General features: G+C 47.2%; 1 protein-coding gene across 1 annotated transcript in view; it reads right to left on the reverse strand.

Moving 5' to 3' along the window:
- Positions 1-19,451, reverse strand: part of TMEM132C (transmembrane protein 132C) — a 393,879-nt gene that overhangs the window by 134,199 nt on the left and 240,229 nt on the right. The window contains exon 3 of the mRNA XM_060249642.1: positions 18,905-19,051. Within this exon, the coding sequence (XP_060105625.1) occupies positions 18,905-19,051 (147 nt within the window). The remainder of the gene's footprint in view (positions 1-18,904; positions 19,052-19,451) is intronic.

The raw sequence follows: 19,451 nt of genomic DNA on the forward strand, positions 1-19,451 counted from the left end.
ATGTCACCCCGCAGTCGACGTTTCTCCAAGCTAAAGAGTCCCAAGTGTTTCAACCTTTCTTCATAGGGAAAGTGCTCCAGCCCTTTAATCATTCTAGTTGCCCTTCTCTGCACCTTCTCTAAAGCTATAATATCCTTTTTGAGGTGCGGCGACCAGAACTGCACACAGTACTCCAAATGAGACCGCACCATCGATTTATACAGGGGCATTATGATACTGGCTGATTTGTTTTCAATTCCCTTCCTAATAATTCCCAGCATGGCATTGGCCTTTTTTATTGCAAACGCACACTGTCTTGACACTTTCAGTGAGTTATCTATCATGACCCCAAGATCTCTCTCTTGATCAGTCTCTGCCAGTTCACACCCCATCAACTTGTATTTGTAGCTGGGATTCTTAGCCCCAATGTGCATTACTTTGCACTTGGCCACATTGAACCGCATCTGCCACGTTGACGCCCACTCACCCAGCCTCAACAGATCCCTTTGGAGTTCCTCACAATCCTCTCTGGTTCTCACCACCCTGAACAATTTAGTGTCATCCGCAAACTTGGCCACTTCACTGCTCACTCCGAACTCTAAATCATTTATGAACAAGTTAAAAAGCATGGGACCCAGTACCGAGCCCTGCGGCACCCCACTGCTTACCGTCCTCCACTGCGAAGGCTGCCCATTTATACTCACTCTCTGCTTCCTATTACTCAGCCAGTTTTTGATCCACAAGAGGACCTGTCCTTTTACTCCATGATTCTCAAGCTTTCTAAGGAGCCTTTGATGAGGAACTTTATCAAAAGCTTTCTGGAAGTCAAGGTAAACAACATCTATCGGGTCTCCTTTGTCCACATGTTTGTTCACCCCCTCAAAGAAATGCAACAGGTTAGTGAGGCAAGATCTTCCCTTGCAGAACCCATGCTGAGTCTTCCTCAATAACCCGTGTTCATCAATGTGCCTACTCATTCTGTCCTTGATAATGGTTTCTACCAACTTTCCCGGTATTGAAGTCAGACTGACTGGCCTGTAGTTTCCCGGATCTCCTCTGGAACCTTTTTTAAAGATGGGGGTGACATTTGCTACCTTCCAGTCCTCAGGAATGGAGGCAGATTTCAATGAAAGATTACAGATTTTTGTTAGAAGATCCACAAGTTCAACTTTGAGTTCCTTCAGAACTCTCGGATGTATGCCATCCGGACCCGGTGACTTATTAGTTTTTAATTTGTCTATCAGTTGTAGGACCTCCTCATTTGTCACCTCAATCTGACTCAGGTCTTTCAACACCCCTTCCAAAATTAGTGGTTCTGGGGCGGGCAAAAAGTTCTCGTCTTCTACAGTGAAGACGGAGGCAAAAAATTCATTTAGCTTTTCAGCCATTTCCCTATCCTCCTTCAGTAATCCTTTTACCCCATGGTCATCCAAGGGCCCCACTGCCTCCCTGGCTGGTTTCCTACTTCTAATATATTTGAAGAAAGTTTGAAGAAACATGGCTTCTCTTATGTCTGGGGCAGCGATGCTGTGTATTCTTGGTGCTTGGGTGGGCAACGGTGGGAGGGCTTCTGGGGTTCTGGCCCCACTGGTGGACCTTCTGATGGTGCCTGTTTTTTTTTTTTAACCACTGTTTATTATTTATTATTTGCATTTATACCCCACTCTCCCCAGTTGGGCTCAGGGCGGCTAACAACAATTAAAACAACAGTAAAACAGAATGGTAAAGCTGCAGTACTGCAGTCGGAGCCCTCTGCTCATGACCTGAGTTCGATCCAAGCGGTAGCTGGGTTCAGGTAGCCGGCTGCAGGTTGACTCAGCCTTCCATCCTTCTGAGATCGGTAAAATAAGTACCCAGCTTGCTGGGGGGAAAGTGTAGATGACTGGGGAAGGCAATGGCAAACCACCCTATTAAAAAGTCTGCCACGAAAACGTTGCAAAAGCAACGTCACCCCAGAGTCAAAAACGACTGGTGCTTGCACAGGGGACTACCTTTACCTTTTTAAAACAGCAAATTAAAACGTGTGATTACTCTGTGTCACACAGTAGCCAAAAAAACCCAGGTTCCATCAGGAGGTCCACTAATGGGGCCAGGACACTAGAAGCCCTCCTACTGTTGCCCCCTCTCCAAGCACTAAGAATCCAGAGAATCACATGCCCCAGACAGAGTTTTCCATCAATACCTTGTGGCTAATAGCTACTGATCACACTGTGTGACACAGTGTTGAACTGGATGGGCCACTGGCTTGATCCAACATGGCTTCTCTTATGTCTGGGGCAGTGGTGCTCTGTATTGTTGGTGCTTGGGGGGGGGGAACCTCCTGATGGCACCTAGATTTTTTGGCCACTGTGTGACAGAGTGTTGAACCGGATGGGCCACTGGCGTGATCCAAAGTGGCTTCTCTTACGTTATGTTCACATGATAATGTGGTCTGTTGTAACCGAAGCGAAGTCCGAGGCTCCTGCCGACAACTCATTTCCTCTGAGCTTCAAAATTCAAGCCTTGACGGACAAGCTGCCGGCCGGGTTCATTCGGACTGGTTGTGCGACGTGAGGGCCTGAAGATATTGAGCTGTGGCTGAAATTCAGCCGGCGCATTCAAGAGGCCGCCTGAGAGAGCATCGAAGGCCCGTCACGTCGCAGAGAGCAGCGCGGTGATGAAATTGTACAGGTGATGGATGGAGAGCAGCAGTCGAACTGAAGCTGGCTCTTCCTTCCTGCCTCTTCTCTCCTCCCCAGGTAGCGAGGACAGAGCTGAAGACCCGATTTAAAAGTTACGAGAATGCATCTGCATCAAGCGCTTCCAGGGGCTCTTGCTGCCTCTTGCGTTGTGAGCGTTTGTCGTTATGCTGTTTCTCCCTTGCCTGATTCTGTGTTACAGTAACTCCCACATGCTCCAAATGAGATAATGGGCCCCCCTTTTGTGAAGAAGAAGAAGAAGAAGATATTCACTTTCTATCCTGCCCTCCGCTCCGAATTTCATAGTCTCAGAGCGGCTCACAATCTTCTTTATCTTCCTCCCCCACAACAGACACCCTGAGAGGTGGGCGGGGCTGAGAGAGCTCTTCCAGAAGCTGCCCTTTCAAGGACATCCTCTGCCAGAGCTATGGCTGACCCAAGGCCATTCCAGCAGGTGCAAGTGGAGGAGTGGGGAATCAAACTTGGTTCTCCCAGATAAGAGTCCGCGCACTTCCCCACTACACCAAACTGGCTCTCTTGTGGGTGGGGATGAAATTCAATGAAATTGCTGAGCAGTCGGGTTAAAACGGATAAAAGGAAGTACTTCTTCACCCAAAGGGTGATTAACATGTGGAATTCACTGCCACAGGAGGTGGTGGCAGCTACAAGCATAGCCAGCTTTATGAGGGGATTGGATAAAAATATGGAGTAGAGGTCCATCAGTGGCTATTAGTCACAGTATATATATGTGTGTGTGTATGTATACACACATACACATATATTGGCCACTGTGTGACACAGAGTGTTGGACTGGATGGGCCATCGGCCTGATCCAACATGGCTTCTCTTAGGTTCTTATGTGACACAGAGTGTTGGACTGGATGGGTCATTGGCCTGATCCAACATGACTTCTCTTATGTTCCTATGATGGAGCAAGAGACAAGGCTGTACGTAGCTTCTCTAGGCCTTATGGGTAAAAAAAATATTAGCAAGGAGCAGAATTATAGCTAAGAAGAGAGCGGGTGTGGCAGGATTAATGCCTCACAGATGTTTTACGGGAGATAAAATATGGCTCCCATTGGTGACCCGAGGAAGCCTGGCTTGCCAGTTCCACAGGGGACATGAAGAGTCCCAGATGAGAATACAGATGTGAGTCAGATGCACAGGGAAGAGATCCATCTCGCTGTCGCAAGATCTGCAAGCCAGCGAACCTTCACAGTGGTAGAAAAGATTACAGTGCCACGTGCAAAAGAGGAATCTCAAGCGAACACGCGTGAAGTTGCCTTATACCAAATCAGACCCTGTCAGTCAAGGTCAGCGTTGTCTACTCAGACCAACAGTGGGTCTCAGGTGGAGGTCTTTCACATCACCTCCTGCCTGACCCTTTAACCGGGGCTGCAAGGAAATTAGCCTGGGACCTTCTGCCTCCCAAGCAGGTACTCTACCACTGAGTCACAAACAAAGGTCTTTTTTTACACAGCCTAAGTATTCCGGTATGGCAGCTGGCCAGTTATTGAGCGATAAGTTTCGGCTGTCATTCCAGACAGAACCGATGCAATAACTGGCTGCTACCGGAATCCTGTTCCCTTTTCACAGAGCCAGTTTGGTGTAGTGGTTAAGTGTGCGGACTCTTATCTGGGAGAACCGGGTTTGATTCCCCACTCTTCCACTTGCAGCTGCTGGAATGGCCTTGGGTCAGCCATAGCTCTGGCAGAGGTTGTCCTTGAAAGGGCAGCTGCTGGGAGAGCCCTCTCCAGCCCCACCCACCTCACAGGGTGTCTGTTGTGGGGGAGGAAGATAAAGGAGATTGTGAGCCGCTCTGAGACTCTTCGGAGTGGAGGGCGGGATATAAATCCAATATCTTCATCTACCTCACAGGGTGTCTGTTGTGGGGGGGGGAGATAAAGGAGATTGTGAGCCGCTCTGAGACTCTTCGGAGTGGAGGGCGGGATATAAATCCAATATCTTCATCTACCTCACAGGGTGTCTGTTGTGGGGGAGGAAGGTAAAGGAGATTGTGAGCCGCTCTGAGACTCTTCAGAGTGGAGGGCGGGATATAAATCCAATATCTTCATCTACCTCACAGGGTGTCTGTTGTGGGGGAGGAAGGTAAAGGAGATTGTGAGCCGCTCTGAGACTCTTCGGAGTGGAGGGCGGGATATAAATCCAATATCTTCTTCTTCTTCTTCTTCTTCACACAGTCCCACAGCTGTCCCGTCACCGAGGCGTGCCTGAATCGTTATTGACAAGGAGCAGCTTCTTCCGGTTTTCAACTCCTCCTTCTGGGTTGAAATCACTAGGGCATGCTGTGTGAAATGCCCCCTAGCGCAGGGGTCCCCAACCCCCGTGGCCTATTAGCAACCGGGCCGTGAGTTGTATAATAATTTTATTATATATTACAATGTAATAATAATAAGAAGAAAACATTGGCTTTATATCCCACCCCCACTCCGAATCTCAGAGTGGCTCACAATCTCTTTTATCTTCCTCCCCCACAACAGACACCCTGTGAGGTGGGGCTGAGAGAGTTCTCCCAGAAGCTGCCCTTTTAAGGACCGCTCTGAGAGAGCTATGACTGACCCAAGGCCATTCCAGCAGCTGCAAGTGGAGGAGTGGGAAATCAAACCTGGTTCTCCCAGATAACAGCCTGCACAATTAACCACCACACCAAAATAAAGTTCCTCAGTGGATCAGGCTTCCTCGGGAGGTGGTGGGCTCTCCTTCCTTTGGGGTTTTTAAACAGAGGCTAGATGGCCATCTGACAGCAATGGAGGTCCTGTGAATTTAGAGGGAAGTGTTTGTGAGTTTCCTGCATTGTGCAGGGGGTTGGACTAGATGACCCTAGAGGTCCCTTCCAACTCTACGATTCTATGATTCAAAGTGCACAATTGTATCATCCCAAAACCATCCCACTGCCCCCCGCCAGCCTGTGGGAAAACTGTCTTCCACAGAACCGGTCCCTGGTGCCAAAAAGGTTGGGGATCATTGCCGTAGCGATTCCGGGAGCACCAGCTGTTTTTGCGCCTTTTTTTTGCCAGCTGGTGCAATCTCCACAAATTTTTTTGGGGGGGGAGGGATGTCTAAGAGCGCTATAGCACTATAACGAAGTATCATAACAGCGCAACAGCAGCACTATTGGGATGCCCGGGCTCCATTGAGATGCCTGAGATGTCTGCTGCTGACACTTGGTAACAAGTACCCCATTGGATACACAGCTCAAGTGGGAGAGCAGGGCACCAGGCGTTGGTCTGTCACCTGTTGCTTCTGGTTTGGAGAGGAGAGGGGCCCCAGCATGATCCAATGCCCTAGAGCAGGGGTGGCCAATGGTAGCTCTCCAGATGTTTTTTTGCCTACAACTCCCATCAGCCCCAGCCAGCATGGCCAATGACTGGGGCTGATGGGAGTTGTAGGCAAAAACATCTGGAGAGCTACCGTTGCCCACCCCTTCCCTAGAGTCCACCCTCCAAAGCAGCCATTTTCTCCAGGGGTAAATATCAACAAGTTCCGATGTAAGTAACGAAGCCAAAAATCACCAGAATAGCAACGACGCTTTTACACAAATAGCGTATATGCAACCTACATTTATCAAAATACATGCTTAGCAATAGTCATCATTAGTCACTTGTTAACCTCTCGTAATACTACAAGTTACCTGTTACTAATGATGACTATTGCTACCGGTGATTTTGGGCTTAATTTTCTCCAGGGGAGCTGATCTCTGCCAGTTGGAGATCAGTTGTAAAAGCAGGAGATCTCCAGGCCCCACCTGGAGGCTGGCAACCCTAACAGGTTGAGTCAGTGGGAAAGGAGAGAATAATGGTGCCCTGAGAAGGAAGGAAGGGCAGGATAGAAAAGCGAGAGATGAAGCTGACGGACAACGAAGAGAATCAAGCAAAAACAGAAGAAAAAAAATATATGCGTCATACTAAAGGTTACTCGATCGGCTGCTCTAGTCTTGTAATTCCCAGAAATCGATGCCGGTTTCCACATGAGAACGGGGCTTAACGTGAAAGAACTTTTGTACATGGGCTGACAAAGCTGCTGGCTTTGGGTACATGCAGACGGCGGATGCTCAAAATCTTAATACTGCGTTCCGAGCTAAAGAAGAAACTGGGGGGGGGGGGGGGTGCCAAGAATGCAGATTTTGAATCAGGCCATTGCAAACTGCAGCAACTTCACTGCAGAGTTGAAAGCCAATGGAGTATGGTGGTTACACTCGCATTCAGATCTAGGAGATCCAGGTGCACATCCCCAATCTGCTGTAGAAGTCATTGAGTGACTTGGAGTCAGTCTCTCTCAGTCCAGCCTACCTCGCAGGGTTCTTGTGAGGATAAAAACAGGCAATAAGAAGTATATTCACATTCCAACTCTAACTATGTGGAGAAATAAGATTTGGGACTACTTCATTCTCAATAAATTGGCTGACTCCAACAAAGTTATGCTCCCGACCTTGTCCGAAAAGAAAGTTATAGAGTTATGGTGCCCAGTGACGAACTACCTGAGTGAGCCAAATATCTTACCTAGAAATGTGATGTATCAAAATCTGATCTTTTTTTTTTAAAAAAAAATAGTTGTTAGTTTGTTATAGTTTTGACGATTCTTGTATTAGCAACTTATATGTATATGCATCCTTTAATAAAAATATGGTCGAGGACCTGCCTACCTGAGGGACCGTCTTTCCCCATACGAGCCCCAGAGAGCACTGAGGTCAGCAGGCAAGAACAAGCTGACTATCCCCGGGCCAAAGGAGGCGAAATTGCAGAACACCCGCGCACGGGCCTTCTCCATCGCAGCTCCACACCTATGGAACCAGCTCCCGGAAGAGGTGCGGGCCCTGCGGAGTCTTCACCAATTCCGCAGGGCCTGCAAGACCATCCTTTTTAGGTTGGCCTTTGCGGACCGCTGATTAAGGATCGCTGAACTGATGGATCCGCCGAAGTGACTTCTGCCTCAGTGACCTTCGCCATTATGCTGACAGAATAGCACCAGGAATACCACTGTCACTGTTAAATTATGTTAAATGTGAATTAGAATGGTTTTAAGATAATGTTGGTTTTAAAAGTTTTTGTATACCTATTGTATGAATATGTTGTTAGCCGCCCTGAGCCTGCCTAGGCGGGGAGGGCGGGATATAAATAAAATTTTATTATTATTACTAAATAATAAAGTTTCTATTAAGAAAAAGTGTGTGTGTGTGTTTGTGTGTGTGTGTGTGTATATATATATATATATATACACACACACACACACACACACACACACACACCAAGCACTTTAGAAGAAGAATGTGCACAAAAATAGATCGATATGAATGATTAGGGATATACTGAACCTCCGCAAGAAACCTGGCTTAGTTGTACGGGTCTAAGCAGGGTCAACTAGGGTTGCCAATCCCCAGGTGGGGGCAGGGGATCCCCCAGTTTGGAGGCCCTCCCCCTGCTTCAGGGTTGTCAGAAAGCGGGGTGGGGGGGGAGGGGAGGGAAATGTCTGCTGGGAGCTCTTATTATTCCCTATGGAGATTTATTCCCATAGAAAATCATGGAGAATTGATCCATGGGTATCTGGGGCTCTGGGGGGGGGGCTGTTGTTTGGGGTAGAGGCACCAAAGTTTCAGTATAGCATCTAGTTCCTCTCCCCAAAATATCCCCGAGGTTTCAAAAAGATTGGACCAGGGGGTCCAATTCTATGAGCCCCAAAAGAAGGCGCCCCTATCCATTATTTCCTATGGAAGGAAGGCATTGAAAAGGTATGCCGTCCCTTTAAATGTGATGGCCAGAACTCCCTATGGAGTTCACAGCCTTGATCTTGGCTCCACCCTTAATGCCTCCTGGCTCCACCGCCAAAGTCCCCAGATATTTCTTGAATTGGACTTGGCAACCCTAGGGTCAACTCTGGCAAGTACTTGGAAAGGAGACCTCCAAGGAATACCAGGACTGGGAGGCAGAGGCAGGCAATACAAGTCACCTCTCTGAAAAAATGTCCTAGCCCCACCATGATCTCTAGGCATGCAAGCATGTGTGTGTGTGCGCACACACACACACACACGCACACAAAGGGAGAGTTATAAAGATAAAAAAGAGTGTTGGACTAGGATCTAGGAAACCCAGATTCGGATCCTCATTCATGCCACGGAAGTTCACTAGGTGACCTTGGACCAGTAACGCTGTCTCAGCAGAACCTGCCTCACAGGGTGGTTGTGGGGACAAAATAGAGGAGGGGAGAAATAATGTATTTATTTATTTTTATTTTTGATTTGATTTGATTCATATCCCGCCCTCCCCGCCAAAGCAGGCTCAGGGCGGCTCACAACATAAAACCACAACAAACAGTTAAAATCAATACATATTATAAATTGCACATTCAATTAAAACAGTCACACCATCAATGTAAGCAGCCATGGGTCCTTTCTAGGAGAAAGATGGGGTATAAATGAATCAAATGAATGAACTTTAAACTACTCCCCTGGTTTGTCCCAGCGTAAACCACTAAATCTGTCTGCAAAATTAAAATTCAGATAAAATTTTTGTTGGTGCCTCTACTAGAGAAGGTTCTTACAATTCCCTGCTGGAATACTTTAGCTATTAAAAATACAAATACCCTGAGGAGTTGTATTTTTAATAGCTGAAGTATTCCAGCAGGAAATCATGAGAGTAATGAAATTAGTTGGCATCTGCATAGTAGACAGGGCCTCTGGAAGGGGAAAAAAAGCGCACTACCCGCAATGTACCCTAGAGGTCACCCTCGCAACCTTCAACGGATTGAAACAGACTAAGCAAATGGATCACTAATCAAATCAATTTCCTCCCAGAAAATTGATTTGGGATTGAAAGGGAAGGATGAGTCGAGCATGATTGTTATTGTTAAGCCAGAACATCAAGTTGATGAATAACGGTCATTACACCGTGCTGTACAAGGCAGAACTACGAGTGCAAATGGTGGGGTTTAACAAGGAGAAGATATCGCTCTTGATGAGCGAGAGTGGAGGCAAGGGATATGTGCAAATCAAGGAGATGTGACAGATAGCATACATACGAACAGGTGTGTCAGACATAGCACCGAGAGGCAAGCTGGGAATGGAGAGGAAGCCAGCGAGGTGCAATAAATTTGCACAGCACAGATCTGCTAGTTAGCAATCGGGGCAAGTTTGCAGAAGTTACTGACCTTCCCCTTATCCGTTTCAGGACTCTTTTTTTGCTACAATTTCTTTGCTACAATTTTTTGCTTTGAGTATTACAGAAGAGTATTGCCGATTTAGAACTTTGAAAATAAACAAATGTCGGCAGTGGGTGAAGCGACAGGCTGGTTGCGTGGAGGGAGGGTAACTAATTTTAATAGATCAGAGGATGGAGCCAGGTGTACACAGAAGGTAACCTTATACAGAGCCTTATAGTAGCCGATATAGAGGTTTTGCTCTGTAGCTCCTGTGCAAAGCAAGTTGTGGCGCAGAAGGAAGCAAGAGAGAGGGAGAAGGAAGCAGACGACAGCCAGTTGCTCGGAGGCCTGATAGGAGCTCTCTGGGGGCCTGATCTGGCCCTCCGGCCACATGTTTGACACCTTTGCTGCAGACAATGGGAACAACCCTGGAGAGCTGCTGCCAGCCTGAGTGGCTGATACAGACCATGATGGACTAGTGATCTGAGCCAGTATAAGTGTGACCAAAAAAGGAGGGAGGGGACACAACCCAACATGAGAAAAGTAACCAGAAAGATTGAGACAAACCCCCCCAGAAACCAAAATATAATGACGCAGGGGGGTGGGGGTTGAGCAGGAATGCAGTGTAACGCAGTTCAGGCTGGATTGTTGTCAAGGGGGTGTGGCCTAATAGGCAAATGACCTCCTGCTGGGCTTTTTCTACAAACCCCGTGTGAAACAATGGTGATGTCAGGGGGTGTGGCCTAACATGAAAATGAGTTCCTGCTGGGCTTTTTCTAAAAAAAAAAAAAGCCCCGGAACTATGCATGTAGCGCTAATTATGCATTCAAAAGTGCTCAGCTATCATTTAAACACCACAACCCTACGGTTCTGCATAGAAGTCCCTATTCCTCATATAAAGACAAATGACCAATCACATAAATACAGGTTAAAAAGTACAAATTGTATCCCTATACAAAAACCAATACCAAACGCCTTTCGGCTAAAAGCCTTTGTAAAATTCAAACTAAGCACTCCATAAATAAAGAAAAGGGCCTTTTGTTATTCAGATGCACCAGTCTAAAGTTCTGGCCCGGATCTCCCACTTGGTCTGTCCCTGCAAAGAAAGGACTCTTTCCGAGAAGGTCTAAGCTTGCGTCTGCTCTTCCCTGCAACATCAGAGAACTCTCCTGCCATTTTGAATCCCCAACAGGTAGGAATTCAAGCACTGATAGATGAGCGGTTTGGCCATTAACCATGATGCATGGGTCCCGTCCCCCCCCCCCCAAGTTGGGGAGGGGGGGATGCAGCTTTTGCAAATGCTAATGGGGTTTTTATTTGCTTGGCTTGAAGGAGGGCGGCTTGGGAATTTTCTGCCTCCCCTTCCCTCCTCTCCCTCCCTTTCATCCTTTATTGCCTGCTTGATTTATTTCTTCTCACCGGTGCAGAGAGCCAAGTTGGGCTCCACTATGATATTCGAGTGCTGAAGTCAGCGGTTTATGAGTTCCAGCAGATGTTCCGTTTCTAAGATACTTGCAAAGAAAGGGGGCGGAAGGCGGGGTGGGCGAGGAAGGCTCTCCCTCCTTTCGGCTATGCATCATTTTGTCCTTCCGTCTCTGCACTTTTCGAAGAAGTCACCAGGCAAGCGTTTCTATCCTCAGAAGCGGATCAAATGTGCCAACCAAGACCAGAAGAGCTGAGTTCACCCAAAGTAGACTTTGTGCTGCTGGGTGTTAAAAGGGAACACGAGCGTCAGTCCAAAAAGCTCTTCCCAGCCCAGAAGGGTTTTTCACAGATAACCTACTTATGGCTGGCAGCGCATGAGAGGAGAAAAGTTTGCGAGAAGAACAGGCTGCCCAATGCAGACAACGGACGGGCCTTCGAGCCAGTTGGCAGAGTCCAATGGCTGTGGCTGGTGGAGCCAAGGACCGTGGGAACAGGTTGTGGATTTCAAATGGAATGCCTTCCACTGGGCTTCGTGTAGGGCAGGTGGAGATGGGGCAAGCTGAGCCACTAAGGGTGCCAGGCTCAGTCCAAGAAATATCTAGGGACTTCAGGGGTGGAGCCAGGAGAATTTGGGGGTGGAACTAGGAGCAAGCTTGTGAAAGGCAAAGGGAGTTCTGACCATCACATTTAAAAGGAGCGCACATCTTTTAAGAGCCCCGTGGCGCAGAGTGGTAAGGCTGCAGTACTGCATTCCTAAACTCTGCTCTCGACCTGAGTTCAATCCCTGGCAGAAGCTGGGCTCAGGTAGCCAGCTCCAGGTTGACTCAGCCTTCCATCCTTCCAAGGTCAGTAAAACGAGTACCCGGCTTGCTGGTCCAATCTTTCTGAAACTTTGAAGGAGTTCTGAGGAGAGTCATCACATGCTATGCTGAAAATTTGGTGCCTCTATCTTAAAAAAAGCCCTCCCAGAGGCCCAGATTCCCATGGATCTTATTCGCCATTATACCCTATGGGAATCGGTCTCCATAGAGAATCATGGAGTGCCCAGCAGATATTTCCCTCCCCCTTCCCTCTTTCTGATGATCCTGAAGTAGGGAGAGGGCCTCCAAACTGGGGGATCCCCTGCCCCCCCTGGAGATTGGCAAACCCTATATGATAGTGTCTCATATCAAGGAGACCTGCGTTGACATCACTCCGTTGTGCATGTCTAAAGAGCCCCTGAGCATTTTTTAAAATATACTGTACAGTCAGAAATAGGGAGAACCAGCAACAAACCCGTCACACAGTGCAGACAATTTGGGGCAGCGGCTCTAGCACATGCCCTTCTCCTTGCAATTAGCTACGCTCAAATGTTTGTATCGGTGAATTCATTCGATTAAGCGCATTTTTACAAATGAATATTTAATCCATACACGCACACAAACAGAATACACAGATGCACACGGAATTTGTACGTGCACATATATAAATTCATACATACGGCTAGATGGATAAAGACAACTTGGCTTTCAAGCCCTATGTAACGAGAGCATTTTCCAAGCTATTTGGAGTACTCTTATTAACCGCCAGAAATTTGGAACGACAACCTCAGGAAATGGACAGTGATATAATTTCCCCCAAGTAGGTCTATTTTAAAGCAATTTTGGAGAATCAAATACATAGAATCTGCAAGGATGAAACAAAGGGTTGGCACCCGATTGAATAAATGCTACTTGAGGAAGCAAACGCCTTTCCATCAATTCATTATTTGATTAAACATACCTGCATCTGCATAGATGTAAGCCAGCAACCCTGAAAGCACATTTTCTTTGTGATTTTATTATGCGTGCCCACGACACCTAGACGAAGCATTCTCTTTCCTGCGGCCTGGAAATGCCTTTGGAACCTGACTTGAAGAGGAATTCGCCCAAATTGGGGGCCCCCCATGTGACTTGGTGGTGTTATTAGTACGAGGGGGGAGCACCAGAAGTTAGCCTCGCCCAGACTGCCAGACAATATAGGGCAGGCCCCAAATGTGCTTTTGAGCGCTGGAGTTTACGTTAAGAATGCCCCCACCTTGAAATTCATCTGCCTAATTAGCATCAGTGGAAGGCACTTCCCTTTGTTCATTATGCAACACATAGAAAGAAACAAGCAATTTTGTTTCTCTACATCAGAGGTGGTCAACAGTAGCTCTCCAGATGTTTTTTTGCCTACAACTCCCATCAGCCCCAGCCAGCATGGCCAATGGCTGGGGCTAATGGGAGTTGTAGGCAAAAAAACATCTGGAGAGCTACCATTGGCCACCCCTGTTCTACATAGATCTAATCAGGCTTGAGTGTCTGTGTGAATGCGGGGGGGCAGGGAGGGGACTTAGGGTTGCCAAGTCCAATTCAAGAAATATCTGGGGAGTTTGGAGGTGGAGCCAGGAGACTTTGGGGGTGGAGCCAGGAGCAAGGACACGGTGATTCCTGGATATAAGTTAAATCGGAAGGATAGGGGGGGAAGGGTTGGAGGTGGGGTGGCTCTGTATGTCAGAGAGGGCATACGGTCCAGTAAGACTGAGGTCAGAGAATCAGATTCCCTTCTAGAAATGCTTTGGGTTGAAATAGAGGGCACAAAAGGAAATTTAACTATGGAAGTTTGTTATCGCCCACCAAATCAAAAGATAAAGGAAGATTATAATATGATGGAAGGATTAAAGATAGTGGCTAAATGTAAAAACTGTGTTGTAATAGGTGATTTTAACTACCCGCAGATTGATTGGGTCGATATGTGTTCTGGTCGAGAGAAAGAGATTGAGTTTCTTGATGCTCTCAATGACTGTGCTATGGAGCAGATGGTCTCAGAACCTACCAGGAGTGGGGCGATCCTGGATTTGGTCCTAAGTAATGCCCAAGACTTGGTGAGAGATGTAAAAGTGATTGCACCGCTTGGGAGCAGTGACCATAACGTTATTGATTTCACCATTGATTTCACCATGCTCCAAAAGACCAGCACGACCACATTTAACTTTAAAAGGGGTAAATTCTCTGAGATGAGGAGGCATGTGAAGAGGAAACTGAAAGGAAATGTAAATACAGTCAAAACCCTTGGGAAGCTTGGAGGCTATTTAAAATCCTAGAAGCTCAGATAAAATATATACCACAAGTTAGGAAAGGCACAAACAGGCATAAGAAAAGGCCTGCATAGTTAACAAACAAAGTAATGGAGGCTATAAAAGGTAAGAAGGACTCATTTAAGCGGTGGAAAGCTAGTCCAAGTGAGATTAATAAAAGGGAACACAGGCTATGGCAAATCAAATGCAAGACTGTGATCAGGCAGGCAAAAAGGGACCATGAGGAGCATATTGCAAAAAACATAAAGACCAACAATAAAAATTTCTTCAAATATATTAGAAGCAGGAAACCAGTAAAAGGATTACTGAAGGAGGATAGGGAAATGGCTGAGAAGCTGAATGCATTTTTTGCCTCCGTCTTCACTGTGGAAGACGAGAAGTGTTTGCCCGCTCCAGAACCACTAATTTTGGAAGGGGTGTTGAAAGACCTGAGTCAGATTGAGGTGACAAAAGAGGAGGTCCTACAACTGATAGACGAATTAAAAACTAATAAGTCACCAGGTCCGGATGGCATACATCCAAGAGTTCTAAAAGAACTCAAAGTTGAACTTGTGGATCTTCTGGCAAAAATATGTAATCTTTCATTGATATCTGCCTCCGTTCCTGAGGACTGGAAGGTAGCAAATGTCACCCCCATCTTTAAAAAGGGTTCCAGGGGAGATCCGGGAAATTACAGGCCAGTCAGTCTGACTTCAATACTGGGAAAGTTGGTAGAAACCATTATCAAGGACAGAATGAGTAGGCACATTGATGAACATGGGTTATTGAGGAAGACTCAACATGGGTTCTGTAAGGGAAGATCTTGCCTCACTAACCTGTTACATTTCTTTGAGGGGGTGAACAAACATGTGGACAAAGGAGACCCAATAGATGTTGTTTACCTTGACTTCCAAAAAGCTTTTGATAAAGTTCCTCATCAAAGGCTCCTTAGAAAGCTCGAGAGTCATGGAGTAAAAGGACAGGTCCTCTTGTGGATCAAAAACTGGCTAATTAATAGGAAGCAGAGAGTGAGTATAAATGGGCAGTCTTCGCAGTGGAGGACTGTATGCAGTGGGGTGCTGCAGGGCTCAGTACTGGGTCCCATGCTCTTTAACTTGTTCATAACTGATTTGGAGTTGGGAGTGAGCAGTGGAGTGGCCAAGTTTGCAGATGACACTAAATTGTTCAGGGTTGTGAGAACCAGAGAGGATTGTGAGGCACTCCAAAGGGATCTGTTGAGGCTGGGTGAGTGGGCATCAACGTGGCAGATGAGGTTTAATGTGGCCAAGTGCAAAGTAATGCACATTGGGGCCAAGAACTGGCAGAGACTGACCAAGAGAGAGATCTTGGGGTCATGGTAGATAACTCACTGAAAATGTCAAGACAGTGTGCGATTGCAATAAAAAAGGCCAATGCCATGCTGGGAATTATTAGGAAGGGAATTGAAAATAAATCAGCCAGTATCACAATGCCCCTGTATAAATCGATGGTGCGGTCTCATTTGGAATACTGTGTGGAATTCTGGTCACCGCACCTCAAAAAGGATATTATAGCATTGGAAAAAGTCCAGAAAAGGGCCTCACTCATGATTAAAGAATGATTAAAGGGTTGGAACACTTTCCCTATGAAGAAAGGTTAAAACACTTGGGGCTCTTTAGCTTTAGAAATAGCAGCTCTCCAGCAGCCCTGGCCTCACTCAATGCACAGCAGCCAAGAAGGTCAGAGCGCCTGCTCCGGCTGCAACGCCACTGAGGATGTTCTCCACAGCTGAGAACAAAACGTCTGGAAGAAAAACTTTCTCCAGTAGAACACGGCACTTGCGCCCGAAAGATTCTACAAACCCTAATGACGTTGCCAGCCGTGAAAACCTGAAATCTTTAATAATAATAATAATAACAACAACAATTAATTTATATCCCGCCCTCCCCGCTGAAGCAGGCTCAGGGCGGCTCACAACATAATATAAAATACAAAGGTTACATAATAAAACAATAATCTAAACATTCTACAGTTTCCTTAAAATTCTTTTAAAACCATCTAATTAAAACCAACAATTTCGTACGATCGTACTCGGTGCTACATTTTCAAAATTTCCAATCTTACTGATATACAGATTTTATCATAACGACGGTACAGCTGGATCTGCATTAAGAAAAGGCCGGACAAGAACGGCAGCAAGGCACAAGACCGCAACAGGGATGCCCATATTGCCTCGTTTCACACGAGGTGCACTTGTCTACTGCTTTATTCTATTGCTTCAGACCAACACGGCTGCCTACTGGGATCTAACTCCCTCCCCCGCCTGCTGGTCTTGCAAACTCTCCATTGCAAAAATCCCACTAATGGGAACGGTATCCAGAGGAGATAGCGGGAGTCTGTAAACCGCTCAAGGCAACAGATGTTTTCTGTGCTTTAGAGAAGTCCCAACCCGCCCCTCCCTCCTTAACCCTGCAGCGAAAACAAAAGGCTTTAAATGGCTGGACTCACATAAGAGCCAGCTGGCCTGCATTGGAGGGAACGGCAACATTATGATCGGCAGGATGTCTTATACAGCCCAGCGAATGAATGTTGACATTCAGAAGGGAGTGTAAGCAGAAAAGGCAGGGACCGCTCGCCGAAAGCAAACAACGGAAAGTGGAAGCAACAGAGGAAAAGGCGGGAAGAATGTAAGAGCGACGAAGAATGAAAGCGAGCAAACATTTGGGCAGGGGTGGCCAAACTTGTTTTAACGTAAGAGCCACACAGAGCAAACGTCAGATGTTGGAGAGCTGCAAGACATGAATGTCAGATATTTGAGAGAAGGAAGGCAAATAGATGGGGAGGGTGAGGTGGAAAGAAAGCAACTGTAACTTGAAATGCATTCTCCAAGCTGCTGGCTGACTTGGCTTGGAGAAGTGATATAATAATAATAATAATAATAATAATAATAATAATAAAAATTTATTCTTATATCCCGCCCTCCCCCGCCAAAGCGGGCTCAGGGCGGCTTACATGACATGGCGGCTTAGAGACAAATGCCTTCTCCAAACGGGCAGACAAGGCAGTGGGGACTTTGGAAGCCACACAAAATGTGTGAAAGAGCCACACGTGGCTCCTAGGTTGCGGTTTGGCCACTCCTGGTTTAGGCCAGTCAGGTGTTCCAGTGGCCAATCAGAAATCACTGAGCAGGAGCCCCACTTCGCCCTATCCACTTAAAAAAAAAACTTGGTAGGCACCAGGGACTTTGTTGGGGGTGACTTGGAGGCTACGGGCACCGTGTTGGGGGCATTTGCGCCAAGCAAATGCGTATCACCCGAACGATTGCTCAGATTTATTCCTTGTCGAGTGTGGCTGACTGGGCAACGTACAGGGCACGAACTGCCAGGCTAATGCTCAAACTCATCCTCCTTGGAGAACAGGGCTATTCATCAGGCTCGTTTCGCATCAAAAGCTATTGACGGAATGATTTGCTATTGCACAGGCTGCCAAGCTCAAACATTCGATACTAACAGGCTTGCAGTTTCACGGGGCTATCGCTCCGGCTTGCTTCACACGAAGGGTTGATCGCTTGCTCTTTCACAGGCTCCCAGGTATGCTTCACAGTGAAGTCCTAATTGACTGGCCATGGCTTTGATCTTACTCATCACTGGAGCGTCAGGCAACTGGTTATTGCACCAGGCTATTGCTCCAATCTATTGCACCTTTAAGAGCTTTGGACTGAACAGCTTGACGTTTCAGGAGGCCAGACTCCAAAAAAACCATTTGCCTCGTTCAAATAACCTTGCTGCTGTGCCCGACTCAGACGTATTGCACTTTCAGCATTCCCGCTGATCCACTTTCAGCAAAAGCGCTAGGGTTGCCCGCCTCCAGGAGGGGCCTGGAGAGCTCCTGCTTTTACCACTGGGTCAGCCAGAGCTCTTCCCTTCCAGCAGCTGCAAGTGGAGGAGTGGGGAATCAAACCCGGTTCTCCCAGATAAGAGAGCTCTGGCTGATCCAAGGCCATTCCAGCAGCTGCAAGTGGAGGAGTGGGGAATCAAACCCGGTTCTCCCAGATAAGAGAGCTCTGGCTGACCCAAAGCCATTCCAGCAGCTGCAAGCGGAGAAGTGGGGAATCGAACCCGCTTCTCCCAGATAAGAGGGCTCTGGCTGACCCAAGGCCATGCTAGCAGGTGCAAGTGGAGGAGTGGGGAATCAAACCCGGTTCTTCCAGATAAGAGAGCTCTGGCTGACCCAAGGCCATTCCAGCCGCTGCAAGTGGAGGAGTGGGAAATCGAACCCGGTTCTCCCAGATAAGAGAGCTCTGGCTGACCCAAGGGCATGCTAGCAGGTGCAAGTGGAGGAGTGGGGAATCAAACCCGGTTCTCCCAGATAAGAGAGCTCTGGCTGACCCAAGGCTATTCCAGCAGCTGCAAGTGGAGGAGTGGGGAATCAAACCCAGTTCCCCCAGATAAGAGTCCGCACATTTAACCACTATACCAAACTGGCTCTCTGTTGAGGACTGGCTCACCTGTTGAGAGCTGCAGGCTCCCATTGTAAAGAATTCCAACATCACCTGAATTCTGAATTGAGGCTTTAGTCTGTGTTGCTACATAGAGAGAGGTGACCAACCACTCACCTGTTTTTTGAACTCTGGCTTATTCTCTGACACATCACGGTGGTGGTGGAGTGTTTCCCTCCGTTCCCCACCTCCTGGGTCACGTCCCATTGATGCGGGTCGCTTGCTTTGGCACTGAGGATGTTGACCCCTTTCTTCACTTTTGCTCTGTTGGAAAGGTTAAAAAAGAAAAAAAAGAGAGACAATAAGAAGTCATAGGGGAAACAGACTTGGGAAAACGCTACTGAGAAGGAACTATTCCCCCCTAGGGTTGCCAGGTTCAACTCAGGAAATATCTGGGGACTTTGGGGGTGCAGCTAGGAGCAAGGTTGTGACAAGCACAATGAAACTCCAAAGGAAGTTCCGGCCATTGCATTCAAAGGGACCGTGCTCCTTTTAAATGCCTTCCTTTCATTGAAAATAACAGAGGATGGGGGCTACTGCATAAATTATTATGCTCTGGCCCCTCCCTCCCTCCCTTCCTTAAGAATATAACAGAAGCCATAATGGATCAGGCCAATGGCCCATCCAGTCCAACACTCTGTGTCACACAGTGGCCAAAATATAC

Source organism: Heteronotia binoei, chromosome 11 (genome assembly GCF_032191835.1).
Source record: "Heteronotia binoei isolate CCM8104 ecotype False Entrance Well chromosome 11, APGP_CSIRO_Hbin_v1, whole genome shotgun sequence".
In the NCBI taxonomy this organism is placed as follows: Eukaryota; Metazoa; Chordata; class Lepidosauria; order Squamata; family Gekkonidae; genus Heteronotia; species Heteronotia binoei.